The 15,279-nt window shown below is 54.3% G+C and overlaps 1 protein-coding gene across 7 annotated transcripts in view; it reads right to left on the reverse strand.

The window, feature by feature from the left end:
* Positions 1-1,035: 1,035 nt before the first annotated feature.
* Positions 1,036-15,279, reverse strand: part of SMARCA4 (SWI/SNF related, matrix associated, actin dependent regulator of chromatin, subfamily a, member 4) — a 92,675-nt gene continuing 78,431 nt past the window's right edge. For 5 of the 7 annotated variants that reach the window (XM_047702187.1, XM_047702212.1, XM_047702203.1 and 2 more), the window contains 5 exons: positions 5,116-5,224; positions 4,576-4,677; positions 3,285-3,417; positions 3,004-3,146; positions 1,036-1,531 (listed from right to left, as the gene is read on the reverse strand). In XM_047702187.1, coding sequence (XP_047558143.1) covers positions 1,499-1,531; positions 3,004-3,146; positions 3,285-3,417; positions 4,576-4,677; positions 5,116-5,224 — 520 coding nt within the window. In that variant the 3' untranslated portion in view covers positions 1,036-1,498. The remainder of the gene's footprint in view (positions 1,532-3,003; positions 3,147-3,284; positions 3,418-4,575; positions 4,678-5,115; positions 5,225-15,279) is intronic. The other 2 variants (XM_047702222.1, XM_047702177.1) reach the window with 1 other exon arrangement.

Consider the following 15,279-nt stretch of genomic DNA (forward strand, 5'->3'; position numbering starts at 1 on the left):
CTGGATCAGAAAGTCGCTTTGTTATGTGTATCAACACATCTTCATACATTTTTTTAAAGACTTTTTATTATTTTTGTTTGACATGGAGAGAAAGGGAGAGCACAGGCAGGGTGAGCGGGAGAGGCAGAAGCAAGTGATGCGGGGCTCGATCCCAGGACTCTGGGATCATGACCCAAGCTGAAGGCAGATGCTTAACTGACTGAGCCACCCAGGGGCCCACGTCTTTATACAACTTAAATAATATATATTCTAAAAATACATGTATCTTGGGATGCCTGGGTGGCTCAGCTGGTTAACTGTCTGTCTTCTGCTCAGGTTGTGATCCCGGGGTCCTGGGATTGAGTCCCGCACTGGGCTCCCCGGCTCAGTGGGGAGTCTCCTTCTCCCTCTGCCTGCTGCTACCCCCGACCTGTGTGCTCTTTCTCTCACAAATAAAAAATAAAAATCTGGGGCGCCTGGGTGGCTCAGTGGGTTAAGCCGCTGCCTTTGGCTCAGGTCATGATCTCAGGGTCCTGGGATCGAGTCCCGCATCGGGCTCTCTGCTCAGCGGGGAGCCTGCTTCCCTTCCTCTCTCTGCCTGCCTCTCTGCCTATTTGTGATCTCTGTCTGTCAAATAAATAAATAAAATCTTTAAAAAAAATAAATAAAAAATAAAAATCTAAAAAAAAAAAAATCACATATCTTAGAGACTTCCATGTCAGGACATAGAGCTCCACAGTTCCCTGGGCTTCCCAGGCCACAACACTGACCTGTGTGGCCCCTGCTCATCTCTGTGGCTGTCACCCTTGGCTGCAGGCAGGGAAGGGTCCGAGCTGCTTGCTCCCCGCACGGCCGCGGCACTGGCAGGGCCAAGAGCCTGAGCTGGAGATCAGATGGTGTGAGGACCGGGCAGGTCTTTTCCTCTGCCTGGGCCTCAGTGTCCTCCCCTGTGAAACGAACGCCCATGGGATGCGGTGACCGGAGGAGGATGGGGCCCCCAAGGCATCGGCGACGCCGTAGGGAACCTGGAATGAGTCTACCACGGAAGGCAAGGCCGCGAGTTTTGTCTGTTTAATTTATTACTGTTTGACATCCAGTGACACTGACATACCCCGCCGGGTCTGCGGCCCCCGGCCCCAGCGAGTCTGACCTGTCCCACAGAATACAGTACGAGGGGTGGATGGCCACACGCGTGCATCCACGGCGGAAACTACAGTGACTCACAAGTGCGGCCGCAACAGTACTGCCGGGAGAGGAAAGACGAGCGGATGTCGCATGTTCCCCGAGTCATGATTCTCGTCTTCAACAGTTAATGCTGTTACAAACGCTACTGATGCCAGGACAGGGCCAGACACAAACAGTCCTACATCTTCTCTGCCGTATAAATATGGAAGATTTTCGTTTATACAGTTTACCCTCAGTATGAAACTACATCTGCTGCTACCCGTTACTGCTAAGGGCTACGCCGCCTCGGCTCTGGAACCAGGGGCCCGGGGTCGAGACTCTGGAATGTTGGGACTCAGTCTTCCTCGCTGCCACTTCCTGAGCGGTCCTGGAGGGGGACAGGAGGAGAGAGCATGGTCAGCCCCACCGTTGAGGTCACCCCCACCCTGGGGCCTACCCAGGCGCTAAGTACGGTCATTGACTGCCTTCACTTGGGGCGGGGCAGGCGGGGATCGGGCAGCCGAGGGGCACCATGAGGCTGAAGGTGTGGCAGCCCTTGGCTTTGCCGCTGGCACTGTGGCCAAATCCCGGTGCCGCTGATCTCCTGAGGACTGGCCCCTGTGCCCACACGGACTCTCCTTGGATCTGGGAGACTCGCTGGGTCCTCTCTGCTTCCTCCCACCGCAGTGTTCCTGTCCCTGTGCCCCTGACCTGCGGCTTTAAGACCACCGTGGTTATTTCTATGTAGGATGCTTGTTCTTCTGCACAAACGTTTCAAAAGCTTGGCAAGGGCCACAGAATGCTGTGCCGCATCAGGACTGGGCAGATGGGGAGCTTCACGGCCCAGACTCTCCTCTCCAGAAACAAAGGCCAGCGCTCCATGGCCAGGACATCGGTAATGTCCTCACCAGGTTATCATGACATGGTCACGTTTGTTCCGAGCCACCAGATTTCGCAATTACTACAAACGGCTGCATGAGGAAAACAGCAACCCTGGGACAGCACTCGACGAGTTCTGCTGGGATCCAACCCCAGGAAATCCACGTGGCCTCCCTGTTTTCTAGAAGTGGAAACTGAGTCTCTGAAGTGAAGTGAACAGCCGGTCTCCCACAGCAGGGAAGGGCTGGGCACTGAGGCCACAGCCAGGGGGCCAAGAGTCTGCTCAGACGGGTCTGCTACCAGCCCCCATACCCACAGAGCGGGCCACTGTGGGCTCGATGCTCCTGCCGCTTCTCCCTGGTGTGTAAGGAATGCAGCTTGCTCCGAGGCAGAGGCGACACCCAGACACCACTCATGGCACCATTCACGGGGCCTGTTTCACGCCGTTTTGGTAATTTTAGATCGCGGGATTTTGTTTTTTGTTTTTACCCACCACCACTGATTGGAAATCCTTGGACAGAGGCCAGAACAGAGCCACGAGCAGAGACCCGGTGGCAAAGCACGTGTGTCACCCAGCGCGAGGGCATCATGAAAGCCTCAGCTACAGAGGGGGTTGTGTCTGCTCAGGGGTGACAGATAGGGGCCTGTCTGATGGCATCTTTTGTCCTAGGGTCTCCTGACCCCACCCTCGGTAGAGACCCAGCCCCACCAATGGCCTCAGCGTGGCGGACCCAGTGTGCTGGGAGAGGCGACTGCTCCACCGGCCTCAGAGCACTGGTTCACCAGGGTCACACGGACCTGGTCTGGCTTATGTGCCGTGTCCAACCCCGAGCCTCAGTCTCCCTATCTGTGGAGTGGGGTATTGGAGCACTGACCCTCCCAAGGCCGCGACTGAAGGGTCCAAGACCTGGCACGGGAACAGAGCTCCAAAGACTGGCCCACCACGGCCACCAGCTCCTGCCGCCAGTGCCGGGGACTCACCTCCTCCTGCTCCTCTTCGCTGTCGTCGTCGCTCACCACCGGCTTGGCCCGCGAACCGCGGCTCGGCCGCCGCCGGCCCCCCTTCAGCCGATCCTGCGCCTTCTCCTTCCGGCCCAGCTTAATCTTCACTTTGACGGAGCGGGCTGGGGTAGGGACCAGAAAGCGGGGGGAAAAGGAAAAAACACGTGAGCTTGGAAGAGCACGGCAAGCCGAGTCAGGGGTGGCAGGAAGCGGCCTGGCCGTGATGCTGGTCTGCACAACCACCCGCCGCTGGGACTCACACTCAGACTCAGAGCCTTCTTCCTCGCCCTCCTCCTCTTCCTCACTCTCCTCGCCCTCGCTGTCATCTTCTTTCTCTATTTTCTGCCGCACGCTGGTGAAAACCGACTGCAGGACGATGGAGTCTTCATAGATCTAAAAAGAGACATGTGGGATGTCAGTGGGCTGGGGGCTGATGGGGGCCGCTGGCCCTGCCCTCTGGCCAGGACAGCCTGTGCAGGGCAGAGAGCCCTCCATAACCCTTTCCTAATCAGGGCCTGAGAGAACATCAGACGTGGAGAAAAGTGTGGATGTGTTAGCTTAGGAAGAACTACAAGTTCCTCCCTCCCTTCCTCTGAAGAATCCCAGTGAGGATATGCTTTTAAAGGGTCTAAAAAGGTCTGCAGCAATGCTGGAAACACATATCCCTGTTTAAAGTAACATTTCCCCCAAATTTAGGACTGTAAAATCTCTTTTCCAACGACCCACCTCTCCACAGCACACTTAGAAAAAGTTTGCTGAGTTGAGGTTGTGTATGTTAATTTCACTGCAGGGAAGGACACACCCACACGATTTAAGGAGTCACTAGTGAATTCAAAGTAAAATTCCAGCATGTACACTGGATTGCTCCCAGGGTCATCCTGGACAGATAAGACTGAGTTTATTTCCTCTAATCTGCTTGTTGTTCTTTCTGCTTCTTTTAGTAAGGAATACATTGCTTTCACAATTGACAAAATATTCCCAGTGGCTGAGAATTCTTTAACCAACCTGTTGTTTTTGGTTTGTTTTATTTGTCAGAGAGACAGAGACAGCATGAGCGAGCATGCAGAAGCAGGGAAAGGGGCAGGCAGAAGGAGAAGCAGGCTCTCTGCTGAGCAGGGAGCCCCAAGTGGGACCCAATTCCAGGATGCTGGGATCATGACCAGAGCCAAAGGCATCTGAGCCACCCGACTGAGCCATCCAGGGGCCTCTTTGTTTGTTTTTTAAAGTAGGATCCATCCATGAGTGTGAAGCCCAAAGCGGGGCTTGAACTCATGACCCTGCGATCACGCCCTGCATCAGACTCCCAGCTCAGTGGGGAGTCTGTTTCTCCCTCTCCCCATGCTTGTGCTCTCAGATTAATAAATAAAATCTTAAAAACACCTGAGCTGAGATCAGGAGTTGGGACACTCAACCAACTGAGCCACCAAGGTGCCCCTTAATCAGTCAGTTTAAGACAGAGCAAGCAGCTTGCTGAACTGGGGCCTAGCTGCGAAGGTGGCAAAAGCCAGGAGTGGGTGCCCTGCCCACGACTGCCCCCCGGGGCCTCCTCACCAGGGAACCCTCCAGGTTGAAGGTCTGAGCGTTCTGGCACAGCAGCATGACGTCCTTCTCCAGGTCATTGAGGCTGCGGTACTTGTGGTTGCGGATGCGCTCCTATGGGTAGAGGGAGAAGCGGCCTTACCTTGGGGCTCTGCCCTGTGCCGGGGGACCCCAGAGTCGGGAGTCCCTCTGCCTAACTAGGTCATGGCCCTGTCTTCTGGGGACCGCTGTACAGACTTGGAAGCCCAGGCCCACTGAACACAGAGCTGCACGGCTAAAGCCTAGGTCATGGGTAACCCTGAAGGAACCCTGAACACTGGCTGCCCGTCAACACAGCTTTAGGACCCTCTCCCACAAACTGGGCTGCTGAGCTCTTGAGGCCATGAGGAACCCCAAGAGCCTGTGACTGGGTCCAACAGCTCAGGCTCTGCCCAGTCTGCTCCAGGGTCATCTGTCCCATACACCCCAGTAGCACCCAGACGCGGAAGATACTGGCTCAGATCCCCCAAACACCGATGTGGGCACACTTCCCACACCCCATGCCAGGCTTACCTTTATCTTCTTGAAGTCCACAGGCTTGCGGATGAGCTCGTAATACTCGGGCAGCTCCTTGCGGGAAGGCAGCTGGATGAAAACCTCGCTGAGCTGACGTCCACTACTGCTGCAAGGCGGGACACAGTGGGCGTCACTCACAGGTCCTGCCTGCTGGGGGAGCCCCCCCACCCCGGCCACCACCCGCTGCTTGAGGAATTAGAAATTCGAAGCGCTCAGGAGTTATCTCCTGTATATGTACTGTCCTGTGAGTTCTGGAACATTCTTGAGAGGGAAACAAGCCCAGAGGGGCCAGGGATGCATCTGAATCCAGGCTCAGCCCTCACCCAATCCCTCCAGCTCCTGGAAGGAATGTCAGCAGATACCGAGCAGCCAAAGCCTCAGCACTCGAAAGAGGCAGAATCACGACTGTATTTATGTACGATGCAAAAATCAGTCTGGTTATGTCGGGAGCAGCAAGGATGAGTTCTCAGAGAGAGACCAGTTTCTGCATGCGTGTCTCTTACAGGTAGCTCACTCAGGAGCTGTGAACTTCAGAGAATTCGGCTAAAACCAGTGGAGAGATACTCCCCAGAGAGACCTGAATGGAAGACCTGAGCGGTTTTCTAGTCCTTGCCATTGGGAAAGCACTGGTTTTCCACAAGGAAGCAGAGGAAAGATGTTCCGTGATGTGGCAGGGTGTCAAGCGCTGTCTCCCAGGCCTCACTTTCGGACAAGCCATGCACTTGGGCGCCAGGCTGTGCCACACCCAGACCTGGCTCTGTCCAGGGACAAGAGCTCAGAGGGGACATCACTCCTGGGAGGGAGCAGGTGCTTTAAGGACAGGTGGACGAGAGCCGACAACTCTTACGAGCTCAGTCTCCCTCTCTGTTCCATCAGCCTGGAGCCATGGACCCCACCCTGGGGGGCCGGTGACCTGGATGAAGCTCTGTTCCAAGGCTTGCCCTAACCTCATCTGTGACCAGCTGGACCCAACATGGCAGGATGTGGCTGAAAACGCAACCTGGAAGCCGGGGGGCGGGCTGGCCCTCGCTGAACGTGAGCACCCCACTTCACACTGGGATGACAGATTGGAAGGCAGAAGCCCAAGGCAGGTTGTGTCTGGGCAGGGCTTGCTGGGAACATGTGTGTCAAGCGTCCAGCCCAGAGCAAGGACTGAATGCTGATGACTGTCCAAAGCCAGCAAGGTGCAGGGACCAGATTCCAGCTCCTCTATGTGTGGCCGGCAGCTCAGGAGACCCCAGCTGTGGGAGGAGGACCAGGGACACCGTGATGTGCCAGAAACCCGAAAGAGCAAAGTTTCTGGGATCCCGTGGTCTTGGCAAAGCTGCTCCTTTAGGCAATCGTGGCATCTGGCCAGGGAACCCTTAAATGCCCCCCGGAGTAGCAGGCTTCCCTTCTCTGCGGGAACAGGCTGCGGGTGGCTCGGCCACAGACAGCTGGGGCTTGTTTGCATATCTCTGAAGAGGAGAACTGGAATCAGAAGGCACTGGGCGCTCGGCTGGGGAGAGGGAGACCTGAGCTGCAAGCCACCTGCACACGTCCTGCTGTCCCCCCGACCTTCTGAGAGCTCCCCCTTCTCACCCTGACAGCATTCTCATCACAGTTTTGACCAGGACACACGGCAGGAGCCACAGCTTTCACTCTGATCCAGGACAAGCACCTGCAGCTGTAAAATACACGGGGTTTCCCTGCACGGGGTTGCCTTTGCCAAGTGAGATGAACTCTGATGTTTCCTCCACTATTTCACGTTTTAGAAACACCAGGTGACCCGCTACATTCATTCTGCTGCTCACTGGTGGGTGTGGAGTGTGCTGTGCCCGGCGCTAAGGCCAGGCTCTCTAGGCTACACACCCCCCTGCTCATCTGTGGCATCCGTGAAGGTGGCTGGGCCTCGCAGGATGTGTGTGGCCCTCGAGGGAGCTCATGAAGTAAGACCCTGGTGCTGGGATACAGTGGAAAGTTTTGTAATAAAACCCTCTCACCTCCACTGGGCTAAGAAATTGGCGGAGACAGGAAAGAACAGGGAGCAATGGGGCTCCTCTTACAAACCTCTGGAATAAGGGTGTCACTGAGGAATGAAGGCCCAGGTGGCCACCCACGCCTGATGCTTCCCTGGTGCAGTGAGCTCGGACTACAGATGGCCCGGAACTGGGTGCACGTGACGGAGGGACAGGGACCCAGGATGATGGGGGACTTTAAAAGGTATCCTCTCTCAGACAGCACATCATTGCCATTACATTTTAGATGCCAAAGTGCTGAGATGTCATTTTTAATCCTTGGAAGTCCTCTGGAGACCCCCACCGCACCATTAGGCACTGCTGAGGCCGGCTTGGGGCTCCCTCGCCAGCCCTCCTCCCCTCTGCGTTAGTGGCGGACAAGTCACAGCTGTCAACCTCACTAGGCACAAAGCCCAAAGTCCTTGTGGTGGCGGCCTGGCCCTCCAGGGCTCTGACCTCAGCACCCCTCTCTCCCCGTCCTCAGGATCATCAAAGCCACTGCTCCCTGGGAAGCCCAGCTGCAGCCTTCACGTCACCTCAGAGCAAGTGCCCGCTCCCCCAAGGTTCTGTAGCCCCTCACCCCCTCTTACAGATCGTAAGAAAAAAGAATGGCTGAGATGTGAGATCTTCAGTGCTCAGCATCCCGAGGTGCACCAGGCTCCCGAGAGCCCGCCTGACCTCTGGGACCTGGGTGGGCTTGGCCTCTTCTTGAAGTTGATGACAGGAGGTCCGGCACAGTCAGTTCCCAGGCCTGGCTGTCTCCCTCACTGCTGTGACAACTGTCTCTGAGGCACACGCAGTGGCAGCTCCCACGTGTTGGGAGCTGCCTCATGGCCCAGGTGGGCACCTGGGCTGCACCAGTTCTGGGTATCCGGAAGCACGTGGCTGGGGACACTCATGTCCGAGTGGCCGGCCCGCACTTCTGGGATACACTGGCGGCGGGGGGAGAGCCGGAGAGCAGGGCCAGGCAGCTCTCATCTGGTCAGCTCAACCTGCAGTCACTCCTCATCAGTGCGGCTGTTCCACACGTGGGGTGCGAACTTCTACCTCTGTGTGCCTTTAATTCACAATTCCTCAATGAGCAGTGAACCCGGGCTCCGCTTCACAGGTGGGAGGGTCCCCTGACAACCTCTTTCCGGCCAGTATCTGTTCACGTCTTTACCCTCCTCCAGAGAGTCCTCTGGGCAAACCCCTTTTCCATCCTATGTTATGTCTTCTTACATTTTGATGATATCTTTTGATGAATGGATCTTAGTTTGAATCAAATTCTGATTTACTAGTACTGTCCTGTCACAGAGGTACTGCACTGCGTTCTAGAAATGTTGACAATTCAACCTCTTTACGTTATTAGATATGAAGCCAGTCACCCAGATCAGCGTCATTTCTCCCAACCAAATCCTGGGTGTCTGTGTCCTTGCTAGACTAGAACGGTAGCCATGAGGGTAGAGGCCTTCCCGGTTCTACTTTCTGCTCTATCTCTGTCATCTAGAACAAAGCCTGGTACAAAGCCGGTGCTCAATAAACATTTGCTGAAGAAACAGCTCAGGGTGAGAGTCTCAGCAGTCATGGAGCAAGGTTCAAACTTGGGTGTCACAAAGGTCATCTCTGAACAAGGGTGCCTCATCACCCCCCACACCGCATGGTCATCTATACACCACCCCATTCCAGAAAGGACTGGCAGCAACTACCAGAAACCACCCCCTGCCCTGAGAGGGCACTGCTGTGTGCCTGTTAGCCTCCTGTGTTATGAGCCTTGCTCTCCAGAAGCTTCTGCAGGCAGAGTAATCTGGGAGTAAAAGAGCTTGGGAAAATCGTGAGGCTGTGAGGACCAGACCTGTGACTTCCACTCAGACACCACCTGGGCGCTCACCTCGTTCGGCAACAGGAGAAGCAGCAGCCATTGTCACTGCTGCCTGTGGCCGTGAGGACTACGAGGGCGCTCCCCTCATGCCTCCTGACGCCAGCTCCCAGAGCAGGGATTTCCTTCTCCCTCTTTCACTGCCCTGTCCCCATTACAACAGGACATGGGATGCACTCAGGGCCCCTTGCCCGAAGCTGCCAATTCCTCCCCAGTCTAGGCCAGTGGGTGCTTCTCGCTGAATGAGGTTTGGCAACGAGTCTAATTCTCTGTTGGGGCAGGGCTCTGTCTAGTTGTACATGCCCTTCTTGGATCCTGAAGAGCCCTGATAAGGGCCTTTATTACTCAACCCGCCATGGCTGCCTCCCTAAGGAAATGGGCCCTCCCCAAGCCAACTCAGGGTTCTGGTGGTGCTGCCCAACGCTGAGTCCCAACCTCTCGCCCAAGACTTGGGCCAAATGCTGTACCTCACCCTTCCAGTCTCAGTGATGGGTCCAGGCAAAGGCCTGGGACACAAGCTGGCCAGTCAGAGCCCACCCTGCAGGGTTGAGGAAGCAGAGGTTGCTTTCCTCTTGGGGTGTGAAGCCTTCAGGACAGAGGGAGCCCAGAGCTGTGGCAGTCACAGGTCACTGCATGGGATAAGGGGAGAGGTGGTGGACAGCTCTGGGTCCTAAAAGCTAGTCTTTGCTAACTCCTCTACAGCCTTCCAGCCAAAGGAGTCCCTAGACATGAAGGTCAAAGAACTAGCTTTCTGACACACAGAGCCCAGAAATCCCAATGTCCCTTCACTATGTCCTTAAAGCAAAATTACAACATGTGGAGGAAGAACAACAGGACCGAACCACGAACTCTGCATCAAAGAGGTCATCCCCCCATAAGCCTTTCCAACAGATGGAAAGAAACCAGAGAAGCAATGAGAGATGGTGGCAGGCAGGGCTTCCACACAGTCACCCCCCACGACCAAGTCGGGACCTCTCCCATCCATTCCCATACGATGCTCTAAATCAAGGGTCAGTAACCTTTTTCTGTCAACCACTGGTGTAACTCTATCAGGCTTTGCAGGCTATCCCATCTCTATCATGACTACTCAACTCTGCCACTGTTGCACAAAAGTGGCCACGGACAAGATGCAGAAAAATGAGCTCTGGCTGTGTTCCCATAAAAACTTCTTCTGTGAACAACAAAATGTGAATTTCCTATTATTTCATATCTTGGAATATTATATTGTTCATTTTTCTAAAATCCTCTAAAAACCCATTCTTAAATTCACCGGTGATACATACACAGCTGGTGGAGCAGCGTTATTTTTTGGTGGGTTTGCTGGCCACTGGTGGGAATCCTAAAAATGACAAAAAATGTCTGTCCATATCAGGGATGGCAACATAGTGCCTGGTGTCCTCACTGTTTAATCCTTTGACCAGTGCAGACATTGCAAGTAGATCAGAGCACTATCCCTTTGTCCTCAGGCAGGCACAAGTAATCAAGTGAAGATGGTGCCCCAGACAGACCCTGCTAGCCAGGTATGGAGGTGGTCCCATACTGCCAGGAAGGACTCCCTCTCTGTCCCTCAGCCCTGCTCTCCTCCCTAGAGTCTAGTTTAGTCCATCTTCCCATGACATCGCTCAATGACATCTTCAAGCCTTGGACCATGTTCTCTTTTGACCCCTGATCAGCAAACTGAGCCTGCAAGGTCCCAGATAGAGCAGCTCAGCAATTTCAAAACTGACTTAGCTGCAGACCATCTGAAACAGCATCTCAGAAGGTTTTCCAGAAACAAAATTTGAAAGTGAAATAACAAAACCCATTTGTTTACTTCGTTAGTATACACTTACTTTCTGGGTTCAGCTTTTTTTTTTTTTTTCTTTTTCAAGATTTTATCCATCCATTTGACAGACAGATCACAAGTAGGCAGAGAGGCAGGCAGAGAGCGGAGACAGGGAAGCAGGCTCCCTGCTCAGCAGGGAGCCCAATGCGGGGCTCGATCCCAGGACCCCAAGATCATGACCTGAGTCGAAGGCCGAGGCTTAACCCACTGAGCCACCCAGGTGCCCCTAGGTTCAGCTTTTTGACGTGTTACAAAATCAAGGACAGCTTGAGCATCACACACAGAGAAATGTGATCCACTTAGTTACAAAGTCTTTTTATGAAGAGCCTCCACCCGCTGAAAGGGCCAGTTCTGTTGGACTTAGGGCTGCAAGGTACAGAAACAACTCTGACTCCCGCACGAGGGAAAGGAAAGGGTGTTCACCAGCGAATCCGCTGAGGATAATGGTCTGCGGGCTGCTGGCTCTGTGCTCTCCCGGCAGGGTGGGGAAGCTTTATTCCAGGGTACGGGTGCCAAGGCCAAGACTAGCTGTAGGTTATGATGCTGGTTAAGTGTCTAATGAGCTTGCAGTTTCAAACGAGCCAAGGACACATCTGGGGGGCATGTGTTTCTTAATACAGTTGAACACCGCAATCCAAGCGTCATTTTAAAGAAACCCTGATGTTGTGCAAAAGCTTTTTATCTTGATGAAGTCCCAACAGTTCATTTTTGCTTTTGTTTTCCTTGTCTTCAGGATAACTGAACTCTACATCTGAAACCGATAAACTCTATGTTAATTAATAATAAAAAAAAAAAAAAAGGAAAGAAAAGAAACACATAACCTGAGCTAGGGAAGCACCTGGATTTAACATTTTCGTCAAATCCATTTGATTTGGAGGCGAGACCCTGAGGTGTGAAAAAAGATGCAGAGCCTGGGATTACACAGCAAGCAGAAGCCAGATCATAATCCAGCCAGGCCCGCAGGTGCCAGCACATACCCTGTGTGCCCGGGCAGCTTCCCCAGGCAGGCCGTGAACGCTGCAGGGGCTGGCCTCGCACCACGCTTTATGGTGGCAGCAGCTCAAAAACCATTTGCTGTGGGTGACAAGGACAAAGAGCAGAAGTCCAGAGAAGAGAAGAAGTAAGTGTATACTAAGGAAGTAAACGAATGGGTTTCGTTATTTCACTTTCAAATTTTGTTTCTGGAAAACCTGACCTATTTGAGGCATTATTTGAGGACCTATTTGAGGCACTGCAAAGAGCATGTCTCAGGACGAGAGACAAGGGGAAGACAAGAGGCAAAGCCAGCCCAGCTCTCTCAGGAGCTGTCACCAGAGGCCCATGGAGCTGGTCTCGAGAGCATGGTGGGGTGGGGGGCTGAGGGGCAAGGCCACCTTCAGCGAGGCTGGGTGATCTGGGCCATGAGAAGTGCGCCTCCTGGCTGAAAGGAGTCAGAGTTCATGGCTGCAGGTACTATGAACAATGAGCCCCTAGCGGGATGAGCAGCTGAGCAGCAGAGGAAGCCACAAGGCCCCCTTTGAATTGGAAGAGACCGCTGGATGCCCATCCTGGGACCCAGGCTGCTAGGGTTCCCTCTGGTGCAGCTGGAGCACACAGAACCACCTCCACACCTTCCCTTCCCTCCCTCCGAACTTTTAAGCTTAGTTAACTTACATTTTTAACTAGTTTTACCTTCAAACCTTAACCTTTCAATTCTTTTAGCTAGTTGTCTTTTAGCTTCATTTAAAATCTATTCTTGGGGCGCCTGGGTGGCTCAGTGGGTTAAAGCCTCTGCCTTCAGCTCAGGTCATGATTCCAGGGTCCTGGGATCGAGCCCCACATCGGGCTCTCTGCTCAGCGGGGAGCCTGCTTCCTCCTCTCTGCCTACTTGTGATCTCTGTCTGTCAAATAAATAAATAAAATCTTTTTTTTTTTTTAAAGATTTTTATTTCTTTATTTGACAGAGAGAGGATCACAAGCAGGCAGAGAGGCCCGCAGAGAGAGAGAGGAGGAAGCAGACTCTCTGCTGAGCAGAGAGCCCGATGCGGGGCTCGATCCCAGGACCCTGAGATCATGACCTGAGCTGAAGGCAGCGGCTTAACCCACTGAGCCACCCAGGCGCCCCAATAAATAAAATCTTAAAAAAAAATAAAATCTATTCTTTCATGATTTCTCATTTACTTGACCTCAAACCTTTGATTCATCCTCTTGTCCACACCCGCCCCCCCCTTTCCCAGCAATTCTGAATTTTCCTTTCATACCTCCTGTCTTACCTGTTGATTATTTTCATGACCGTTTCCTTATTGCTTTCCCTGAGTGCAAAAGGAGCCCATACTTGGAATGCACCAGCACACGGAACTCTGCAGGAGGCAGAGGGTGTGACTTGTTCACCCAAAACTACTTGTTTCTGGGGCCCAGGGTCTGTCCCTGTCCTGTCTGGAGCTTATATGTAACCAATTTTAAGCTCCTTCTAACACAGCTGCCCTGTTTTCTTCTACTGTGGCAACCAACCACCAGCAGGGAGGGAAGCCCGGGGGGTTGGAGCTGGCAGGATGACAAACAGGGCAGGTGCAACCGCATCCAGCAAATTCTGTGGCAGCTTTGGAACCGCAGCATGACTCGGCAAGGCTGCAGGGACTAACCCTCCTGTGGCCTAGAGCCCCACTGGGCCCTTAGCCCAGCCCGCCCCTGCACCCGCATTCCAGGCAGGCCAGGGCCTGGCCGATGGGGATCAGCAGTTTGCTCAAGAGAGCTCACCACGGCACTTCTCAGGGCGGGCTCCTGGCTGGGCGCCAGGCAGGAAGTGCTGACCCCAGACCTGAACCCACAGGCAGAGGGCCAGCTTCTCCTGCTGGAGCACACCCAGCCTGGGCCGGGGCTCCAGATGAAGGGCTGCATGGCCTTCAACGGATGAAGCCAGGGAACCCTGAGGCCTCTCTGTCCCCTCAGGAAACAGCTCCCCAGCCTGTCCACCCTCTACTCTCTCCCCTAAAGGAGACTGTCCTGCGGGGCCTGGAGCCCCGTGCAGGTATCTTTCCCAGGGGAACTGGTCAGCCAGACAACCTGCCCCAGGGCTTGCTACAGCGCCTGTTTTTCTTGCAAATCAATGTACAACTCTTTCAACTCCCAAGAACCATCTGCTTTTTGATTCGCAACAGGGAGGCGCAGGGCTCCCCCCAAGGGCAAAGGGCAAGGGGTAACAGGTTTTAATTAGGCAGCGGCTGCCAGGTTCAGGCCGAAGTCGCCACCACAAACGAGGCCAGAGCCCTTCACTGTCCACGATGGATTCAGGGCTGGTGTCCAGGAGGCTTGTCTGGCCCGTGGTATCTCACATTTGGGGTCTCTAGAATCCCATTTGGGGGATTCTACTTCTGTGCTGGAAACTGAGGCAGGGAGATGGATGGTGAACCCAGATGTCTGTGACACTCAAGTCATCCAAGCCCTTTTAAAATGGCTGGGAAGGGGAAGGAGGAAGGGGACCAAGAGGGTCTGCTCAGTAGGGCTTGGCCCCGGGAGGCTTAGCCTCGGTAGCCTGAACGCACCCACCAGCCTCCTGAGCCATCGAGAGTAACCTGCGAGGACCTCCTAGAACAAGTGTTCGTGCCTGTCACATCGGTAGGATCAAGTTCAGGAAACCTGGCGCCGACCCTCCACTGCCCAACAGCCGTGACTCTGCCCTACAGCGGGTCACGGTCGAGCTCAAAAGCCCAGCAGGGGGCGCCTGGGTGGCTCAGTGGGTTAAGCCGCTGCCTTCGGCTCAGGTCATGATCTCAGGGTCCTGGGATCGAGGCCCACATCCGGCTCTCTGCTCAGCAGGGAGCCTGCTTCCCTCTCTCTCTCTCTCTATCTGCCTGCCTCTCCGTCTACTTGTGATCTCTCTCTGTCAAATAAATAAATAAAATCTTAAAAAAAAAAAAAAAAAAAAAAAGCTCAGCAGGGAGCACAGGTACTGTGGAGGGTCCTCTGGCGCCGGCCTGCTTCAGCGGCTCCTCCCAGCAGACACCCTCCTCTCAAACCACCCCCCGAAGCTCCCAGGTGTGAGCTCCAGAGCGCACGCCCACGGACCAGCATTTGCAGACAGCGCCTTGGCTACCTGCCGCCGGCAGCACACACAGCCCCGTGACACGGTCCCAACCTGACCTGGAACCTGTGTCGGACTTATTTTCGTGTTTAGATTTTAAAGCCCAAATCCCTATCTTCCAACTTACTTTCTTCATTCCAGTTCCAACTCTGCCTGTGAACGCTAGGGCTCCCTAATCCCTGATGCAGTTCGAGATTTCCAAGCCCTGAGGAGGAGGAGCCCGGTGAGGTTCTGCAATGCAGGCTCAGCCCATGACATCCCCTGGCCTTAGCTGGCTTTCTCTGCACACAGGACACCCGTGCCCTAGGCCTCAGGGCCTCTGCATATGCTGTCCCCTTTGCCCCTGACACTCCTTTCTTCCTCCTCCCCTGGCGGGGGCCCCGCTTACCCTCAGGCTCTGCTGGTGCAGCACACCTTCAGG

The sequence above is a fragment of the Lutra lutra genome, chromosome 1 (assembly GCF_902655055.1).
Source record: "Lutra lutra chromosome 1, mLutLut1.2, whole genome shotgun sequence".
NCBI classification, from domain to species: domain Eukaryota; kingdom Metazoa; phylum Chordata; class Mammalia; order Carnivora; family Mustelidae; genus Lutra; species Lutra lutra.